A 9,776-nucleotide genomic window follows, 5' to 3' on the forward strand; every position below is an offset into this window, starting at 1 on the left:
CATAAGTAAATGTATGCACGCACTACAGTAAATCACTTTGGATAAAGAGTTAAGGGGTGGCAAGGTAGCCTAGTGGTTAGAGCGTTGGACTAATAACCGGAAGGTTGCAAGTTCAAATCCCCGAGCTAACATGGTACAAATCTGTCGTTCTGCCCCTGAACAGGCAGTTAACCGACTGTTCCTAGGCCGTCATTGAAAATAAGAATTTGTTCTTAACTGACTTGCCTAAAACTAAATGGTTCCAATACCTCATCATTGGGAGTTATTAGGTAGATGGCCTCCATACTGGGGAGAGGTTCTCGCTTCTTGCCAATGTCTTCAACAACTGTACAGGATAGGAGAGAAAAGCACAGTCATTCAGTTAGCCTTTGAAGTGATGCTGAACGTTGAGCGTGCATGTGCGTGTGTGATGTTGACGGAGTGGTACTCACTGGTGATGCCATCTGACATGATATCTGTCATCTTACAGCAGGATGACATCATCCTCATGCTTAGCTTGTCTACTACCAGAACCTGGGGGAGGACAGGGATGAGGTTTACAGGGGGTCAAGGGTTGTATCCTAAATGGCACCCTATATAGTGTGCGACTTTTGACTTGGGCTCATAAGGCTCTGGTCAAAAGTAGTGCACTATAAAGGTAATAAGGTGTCATTTGGGTGCAGACAATTATTATCATGTACTATCACATACACAGTCATTCATAACCAAGAATGTCATTGATATAAAAGATTTGGCATGGGTAACCAGATCCTCAAAAAGTTCTACAGCTGCACCATCGAGAGCATCCTGACCGGTTGCATCACCGCCTGGTATGGCAACTGCTCAGCATCTGACTGTAAAGGCGCTACAGAGGGTAGTGCGTACGGCCCAGTACATCATTGGGACCAAGCTTCCTGCCATCCAGGACCATCCAGGACCCACATACTGTTCCTAGGCCGCCATTGAAAATAAGAATCTGTTCTTAACTGACTTGCCTAGTTAAATAAAGTAAAATAAAAAATGTAAATACTAGGCGATTTCAGAGGGGAAAGCCCCCAAAATTGTCAGACTCCAGTCACCCAAGTCATAGACTGTTCTCTATGCTACCGCACTGCAAGGGATACAGGAGCTCTAAGTCCAAGAGGCTTCTAAACAGCTTCTGCCCCTAAGCCATAAGACTACTGAACAATTCATCAAATGGCCACACAGACTATTTACATTGACACCCCCCCCCCCATTTGTTTTTACACTGCTGCTACTTGCTGTTTATTATCTATGCACTTTAACCCTACATACATGTACAAATGACCTTGACTTACCCGTATCTTCGCACACTGACTCGCAACCGTTACTGTTCTTTTATTGTGTTACATTTGATTATTTTTTATTTTATTCTGTAAATATTTTCTTAACTCTTTCTTGAACTGAATTGTTAGTTAAGGGCTTGTAAGTAAGCATTTCCCGGTAAGGTCTACATCTGTTGTATTCAGTGCATGTGACAACGTTTTATTTTATTTGCCCATACCTTCCATTCACCCTTCTTGTGCACCTTCTTGATGACATCATTCATAATCTCTGTAAACGGAGGAATAATTGATTAGCACACACTTCAACTTACATTAAACTGTTCTGTGCTAAAAAGCACAAGCACTGTAGGCTATTGGCCCCTTGTGTCGCACCCTGATCCGTTTCACCTGTCTTTGTGCTATTTGCCCCCCTCCAGGTGTCGCCCATCTTCCTCATTATCCCCAGTGTATTTATACCTGTTTTCTGTTGCCAGTTCGTTCTGTTTCGTCAAGCCTACCAGCGGTTTTTCCCGTACTCCTTTCTTTCTCTAGTGCCAGTTTTCTAGCTTTCCCGGTTTTTGGCCATTCTGCCTGCCCTGAACTTGAGCCTGCCTGTCGTTCTGTACCTTTCAGACTCTGCTCTGGACTTCTGACCTCTGCCTGCCCTTAACCTGTCGTTTACCTGCTGTCCTGTTTTTGTAATAAACGTTTGTTACTTCAAAACTGTCTGCATCTGGGTCTTTTCCTGAGCCTTGACACCTTTTATACAGTTTAGTCTCCCAAGGTCATCCTTCCGAATCTCGTCTTGTTGACTCAAACTAATGGAACAACTTGAGCGAAGCCTGGGTATCTAAGCATAATGCTTCAGGTATAAAAGGGCAAATTAGATATTCTGGTCTAGTGAATTGTTTAGGTGGGTGACAGACGGTGTTAGCAGTGATGGCACAGCCACAGTTGGAATTTAATGGGCTCCGGTGAGGGGTCTGAAGTGAGCGGTTATACAAATGTAACACTCATTACATCTGTGAGGAGTCTGGGAACCTGGTGCCCTGTTGGAACCATCTGGGAGACAGTTCATGCATCCCAAATGCCAGTCTGTGGTAATGGAGAGGGGGGAAGGATCAGGTTTGAATCTATAGTTTAAAAGCTGGCCCATCTATCTACTGGAATGAGTCAGTGAGAGAGACACACAGCAATCACAAGGCCTAATCTCTTCCAATCCTCTTACGCCACGGAACCGCCAGGGTCGCTATTTCTGGGCTCTTTCTGTGCCACAGGATGTGATGTCACAGGGAAACCTGTTGACACACGCGCATGTTCGATTTGGCTAGTATTCTAAAAAAAACTCCATTAAATACATTCATCAGTGTTATTTGATTTTAAATAAGTATAGGTATTAAATGAGTAGTAGCTACAGTGCCTTCAAAAAAAGTATTCACACCCTTTGACTTTTTCCACATTTTGTTGTGGTACAGCCTGAATTTCCAATGGATTAAATTGAGATTTTGTGGGACTGATCTACACACAATACCCCACAATGCAAAGTGGAATTTTGATTTTGGAAATGTCTTGAGTTAAGTATTCAAATCCTTTGTTATGGCTAGCCTAAATACTTTCATGAGTAATAATGTGCTCAAAAACATAATGAATTGCATAATAGGTGTTTAACTTTTTTTTAATGATTACCCCATATCTGTACCCCACACAAACAATTATCTGTATCAACCACAAAGACCAGGCAGGTTTTCCAATGCTTGACAAAGAAGGGTACCTATTATTAGATGGGTACAAATAAAAAAAGCAGACACTGAATATCCCTTTGAGCACGGTGAAGTTATTAATGACACTTTTGGTGGTGAATCAATACACCCAGTCACTACAAAGATACAGGGGTCCTTCCTAACTTAGTTGCCGGAGAGGAAGGAAACCGCTCAGGGATTTCACCATGAGGCCAATGGTGATTTTAAAACAGTTACAGAGTTTAATGGCTATTATAGGAGATAACTAAGGATGGATCAACAACATTGTAGTTGCCTTAATGACAGAGTAAAAAGAAGGAAATCTGTACAGAATAAAAATATTTCAAAACATGCATCCTGTTTGTAATAAGGCACTAAAGTAATTCTGCAAAAAATGTGGCAAAGAAATTAACTTCTTGTCCTGAATACAAAGCATTATGTTTGGGGCAACACAACACATCACATCACCAGTCTTCATATTTTCAAGCATGGTGGTGGCTGCATCATGTTATGGGTATGCTCATCAACGGCAAGGACTAGGGAGTTTTTCTGGTAGGATAAAAATAAAACGGAATAGAGCTAAGCACAAGCAAAATCCAAGAGTAAAAACCCTGTTCAGTCTGCTTTCCAACAGACACTGGGAGACAAATTCATCATTCAGCAGGACAATAATCTAAACTCAAGGCCAAATATACACTGGAGTTGCTTACTAAGACGACATTGAATGTTCCTGAGTGGCCTTGTTTTAGTTTTGACTTATATCTGCTTGAAAATCTAAGGCAAGACTTGAAAATGGCTGTCTAGCAATGGTCAACAACGAACTTGACAGAGCTTGAAGAGTTTAAAAAATAATAAATGGGCAAATATTGTACAATCCAGGTGTGCAAATCTCTTAGAGATTTACCCAAAAAGACACACAGCTGTGAACGTTGCCAAAGGTGATTCTAATACAGTATGTATTGACTCAGGGGGTTGAATACTTATCTAATCAAGATATATTATGGTTTTATTTTTAAATTGAATTTTCTTCCACTTTGACATTACAGAGTATTTTGTGTTGAAAATCAATCGATTTTAATCCGAATTTGTACCACAACAAAATGTGGGAAAAGTCAAGGGGTGTGAATACTTTCTGAAGGCTCTGTATATCCTTCATCCCCAGCTTAAAATGATTGTTACATAGAGCATGGATCCTAAAAGCCAGTGACAGAAGTATTTGGCTGTTGGGTCAGGATACAAGATTTAAACAATTGTTCCAAAAGGGCTCTTCCGCTGTCCCCATAGGAGAACCCTTTTTTGTTCCAGGTAAAACCTTTTTGGTTCCAGGTAGAACCTTCTGTGAAAAGGGTTCCACATGGAACCCAAAAATAGTTATTCAAAGGGTGTAGCATAGTCTGGCTCTCTGCTTTCTAAATGAATCTTAACATGCATTACCTCCATTGAAAGACAAAACAAGACAATGTCACAAATATATAACAATCAATCAACTCAATCATTATTAACATTTCAGAAATCAAGAACAAAAATGTGCCTATATACTTCATTCAAACACTGTTGTTGTTTTGAATATGGGTCGGGTGGTTTGATAATTGAGGTGACATGTCTATCAGTGAATGAGTTCTGTATCCAATTACCCAACTGGATTAGTTAGGGGAAATTTCGCCAATGCCCCATGAAAGAGTCAGTCAGCATCAACAAACGAAGAAGCTGCTTTGGGATGGGAGATAATGGCTGTATCTCAAATGCCGCCCTATTCCCTATATAGTGCACTACCTTCGACCAAGGCCAATAGGGCTCTGGTCAACATTTGTTAACTATATAGGAAATAGGGTGCCATTTGGGACGCATGCACTAAACTCCTCCTGTTTGTCTGAGCCGGACAACCACAACTATTGTGTCTCAGAAGGTAAACAGAAGAGCCAACCTACTGGGCCAAAACTGGTTGAATCAACGTTGTTTCAATGTAATTTGCCAATGTATTGTGACGTGGAATCTACGTAGAAATACATTGGATTTGAAAAAAAGTCATCAACATAAACATATTTTTTTGGAGAGTTCAATTTCAACCAGGATTATGTCATCGTGGTAACCAAATTTCAACATAAACAAACCTGGTATACATTATGTTGAATTTGTACCTTTAAAACAACATCAGATCTTCAAAGTTATATCCACTATCAGAAATAAACAATAGGCTGTGCAGCATAATTGGTCTATCCACAGCTACACATTTAGGGTTTTAAACAAGACCTGCTTAGCTATGATATTTGTAACTGACTATTACCAGTGTGCTATTGTGAGAGTTAAATAATATAACTAAATCAAATCAAACTTTATTTAAAGTGCATTTAAAGTTTGATTTGATTTAGTCCTACTCTTTCATTTAGACTTGTTGGGGTGAGATGGAGATGCGAAACCAACATATCAATTATTAACTAACCCACTGCGCACAAACTGGTTGATTCAACATTCCTTAAACGTAATTAGTCAACGTATTATGACGTGGAATCTACAATTTGTCACTGACTTATCAATGTGCCATTGTGAGAATGATTGCTGAGAGATCTCCACTTGAAAACTAAGATTCACTGTTACTATCGAGGTAGATTTAAAAGAGCAAAGTAAATGGGACCATACTTTATCACTCATATCTCATCCATTATGCTATTTAGGCCCATATAGCAATTGCAAAGTCATCAACGGCTATTGTTTCAATTCAACCCAAAATTCAACTAAACATAGACAATACAATAGGCCTAGGGCTGTGAATGCAATGATATTTAGTGATATTGAATTGTGTTCGGTTGTCAGGGCAACCAAATATCAACTTTTTGAAGCAGATGTATCTTCCGCTTGGAGAGTTCCATCTGTCCCACTGACTTATTCTGGCTTTAATTCCAGTTTGTTGCAGCAATAATGTGCGCAGAATTTCAAAAGGCATTGATCACTTGCACCATGTACTTTTAAAGGGGCAATCAGCAGTTGCTACAAACATTTTTGGATCGACAAAATAAATGATAAATACCTATTGATTCTTGAAGAATATAACTTATAAATGCCTCATGAGTTTAGCTTAACTGTTGTACCCCATCGGGAACCAAACTATAAGCTTGTTTTACCCCCATGTTTGTAAACAAAGTAAATGTAAACAAACACCACATCGCCTCAAAACATGGTTTAAACTATAGTTTTAATATCATAGATGGTCAGTCCTTTTCCGTCGCTCTGTCTATGAATGTATGAGCGGTTAAATTTCTCCAACCCCCATTCCTCAGCTTTTTACCAAAACAGGGGTGGGGTCAGTGCTAGATATTTGGTTGACAACTAAACCAAAAATCAGACATTGTTTTTCCATTGGAGTTTGGTTGTGCTTTTAGATTGTTGAAAGCAGTGATAACACATTGGAAATTCAACAAACTTTTCTGTCTTTTTGAGTGGGTGATTTCCATCCATTTCTAATTTTTTATACAGTATTTGTCATACCCATAGATATTTATGTCTGTATGACAATACATGTTTCAATTGTCTATTTGTTATGGTCTAATGGTCTAATGTTGTTATGGTCTAATGTTGTTCTGATCTAATGGTCTAATGTTGTTATGATCTAATGTTGTTATGATCTAATGGTCTAATGCTGTTATGGTCTAATGGTCTAATGTTGTTATGGTCTAATGTTGTTATGGTCTAATGGTCTAATGTTGTTATCTAGAATGTAAACCATGACTGTAAGTATTCTGCTAAATGGCATATATTATTATTATATTATTATATTATTATATTTATGTCTGTATGACAATACATGTATTCAAGATTAAGAGCAAAACAACCCAGAAAATCTAAGGGACAGGCTCAACAAACTGTGAAACCAACAGTATTCCTTGTGAACACAGTACTACAATGTGTGATTTTCAGGAAGTCCAACATAGCTAGCAGTTGGTGATGCTGAATGTTACTGGTGGCTGGGTGGAGTTCCACAGCTCACTTTACACCAGGGGAACAAACTCTGAATCACCATAGCACCATCCTGTCTCACCTCAATCAAATACAGTGGATATCTGAGGAGCAGGGTTGGGGAGTAACGGATTACATGTACAAAAAAATATAACTGTAATCCTTTACGTTACCAGTAAAATAATATTGTAATCAGATTACAGATACTTGAAAAACTAGATGAATACTTTAAATTCCAAAAGGATGTTTATTTTTATTTTTTTGACACTTCTCTGTTTTCTCAATGACATTCAAATCTGCATTGAAAAAAGGCTCAAGTTTAAGGTGGTTCCACCTGAGCGAGTCTGACCACAAGTCAGAGACCACTATGATGACACACCGAATGTGTTTGATTGATCGCGGGAAAAGAGCAGGAATAGGCTTTGTAGGCTACAGTCCAAGCTATGTCTTCCAATGGTGTGACTGCTGTTGGCACCCAAAGATTATCCAACTTGAATAAACACTTGGAGGTAAGGATGACAGCAGTGGTTTAGTCTACGGCGATACGGATATCACTTATTATTGATATCTACATAGCGCATTGATGTGAATCACACTGCTGCTCTCTCATTTTGCTATTTGCGCCTTACGGATTGTGGTTGTTGTGGATGGCTGTTCACAAATCTAAATGTGTATTTGAACCCAATAATGGTTGAACTCAAATAGTTTAAGCTGCCTATTAATCATTGTTTTTGAAACCAGTCGACAGCCAGTGAAAAATGCGCTCTTGCAACATCTGCATAGTGGGGATCCCAGCTTTAGGAATAAAAGAGGGGCTTTTAATTGCTCAGTCTAATTCATGCTGATAAAATAAATACATCCATAGGCCTAATGGACACATGTTCAAACTCGCACACTTTTGATAGATTTAAAGGGGCAATCTGTAGTTGCTACATACATTTTTGGACCTGTAAAGATACAATGTAATCGTATTATTATATGTAGTAGAAAGCAATGGGTAGAAGAAGTGTACATAACCAACCCATAAAGTAAAATTTAACATCCATATATGGCCAGCTATGTAAACGTTAACATTGAACCACATCTATTGCAGGATAAATCAATTGGTAACATACATGTTTGTATTCTTCTAATGCCATTAAGGGGAATGTAATCTAAAAGTAACTGAATGTAATCAGATTATGTTACTGAGTTTGGATAATCCAAAAATTACGTTACAGATTACAATTTTAGACAGGTAACTATTAACTGTAATGGATTACATTTAGAAAGAAACCTACCCAAGTGACTTACCAAACCCCGCTGAGGAGGTATTAAATAGCGGATACCCACGCAATAACAACACACGTTAACCCCAATACTACAATATTCCCCAGTCTACCATACCATAAATAAATTAAAGACTGCCAGCCAAACATTTAACATATTTAAGACTGAAGTTGCATTGTGGAATTATTGTTTTCACTTTTTCATGCATGGGTAAGGTCTTGATTTTTATGTGCATAATGGGGAAACTAGGTTATATGCCCGTTCTTGAATTAATTGCCTTCAACACAGCAGATTTATTTTAAAAGCCACAATACAAAGTAATAGGCCTACACCAGTAGAGGCTGCTGAGGGGAGGACGGCTCATAATAATGGCTGGAACGGAGAAATCGAATGGCATCAAACACATGGAAACCATGTGTTTGATCCCACTCCAGTAATTCTGCCCCAGGCATTACAATGAGCCTGTCCTCCCCAATTAAGGTGCCACCTGTGGCCTACACGTTTACATCCACAAAAGAAGAGATTTTCCCCTTTCGTGGTGGCTTTAGGTAACTGAGTGTGGAGGATCCATGCAGCAAGGAGCACTATGACAGTGGAAGAGCTTAATCCGTATGGATTTAGCGCATGTGGATTTACCCGAAACGACAATTTCATAGTGCAACTCACTACAAAACAAATGCCAGTATTGTACAGTGCACATAATTAAAACCCAATATTAAAAGACCAACATTTGGCTATATCTAATGATGCAGATATATAGGATAATTGAGAGTGCGTTAGTGCGCCTTTACGCACTTTGAGCAATCCTATCGAACGTGAGACGCACTAGATTTTTACTTTCAATAGGTCTACTTCTGGAACAATTTTTGGCCAAAAAATGTATTTAAATTGTGTTTGAAATACAAATTGAGATCTAAATAAAATAGTAATTCAAACCAACTAAATAGCTTAAATTAATAGAATGTCCAAAATAAAGCAACAAATAAAATAGCCTAGGCCAACGCCACAATACAAAATAACCATAGCGCATAGACCTACATAAGAAGTGATTAAACAAAAATACATATTCTTACTTTCTCCCACAATGGCTTTTAGTCCGAGTGGTGCCATGGTGATGATGTCTCTATCGTGGCCGTGTCTTCGCCTCCCCTTTTCTTTCCCTCTCTACTCTACCCAACCACCGCTAATACTGTGTAGGACTGTAGGCCGCGGGACAACATCCAAAGTGATTGCAGAGGGACCGTATTGCTTCGAAAGTAATCCCTTCCACGCCTCCACAAACATGCCGATTTCAACTGTCTGTCATACAATGCCACGGACAACCTACTTCAACTTTTAATAGACATCCACATATTCTATGTTTAGCTGTTTGTAGTGGTATTATTTATCAAGTGAAATAAAGTTATTGTATTTATGAACTATTTTAATAGGTTAGAATAAATAGCAGTTATGGGCCTAGTAATTTGTATACAACAAGTAGGATTTTGTACAACCCTAATGGAAAACAAAGTCATGATCAGACCATTGAATTCTTATTTTAACGTACTGTATT

General features: G+C 38.7%; 1 protein-coding gene across 2 annotated transcripts in view; it reads right to left on the bottom strand.

The window, feature by feature from the left end:
- The window catches only part of LOC124034065 (syntaxin-binding protein 1-like), a 50,536-nt gene extending 41,092 nt beyond the window's left edge, over window positions 1-9,444 (bottom strand). For both annotated transcript variants that reach the window (XM_046346781.1, XM_046346780.1), the window contains exons 1-4: window positions 9,298-9,444; window positions 1,505-1,554; window positions 432-513; window positions 249-325 (exon numbers count right to left, since the gene is read on the bottom strand). In XM_046346781.1, coding sequence (XP_046202737.1) covers window positions 249-325; window positions 432-513; window positions 1,505-1,554; window positions 9,298-9,334 — 246 coding nt within the window. In that variant the 5' untranslated portion in view covers window positions 9,335-9,444. The remainder of the gene's footprint in view (window positions 1-248; window positions 326-431; window positions 514-1,504; window positions 1,555-9,297) is intronic.
- Between the last annotated feature and the right edge of the window lie 332 nt (window positions 9,445-9,776).

The sequence above is a fragment of the Oncorhynchus gorbuscha genome, linkage group LG04 (assembly GCF_021184085.1).
Source record: "Oncorhynchus gorbuscha isolate QuinsamMale2020 ecotype Even-year linkage group LG04, OgorEven_v1.0, whole genome shotgun sequence".
Classification (NCBI taxonomy): domain Eukaryota; kingdom Metazoa; phylum Chordata; class Actinopteri; order Salmoniformes; family Salmonidae; genus Oncorhynchus; species Oncorhynchus gorbuscha.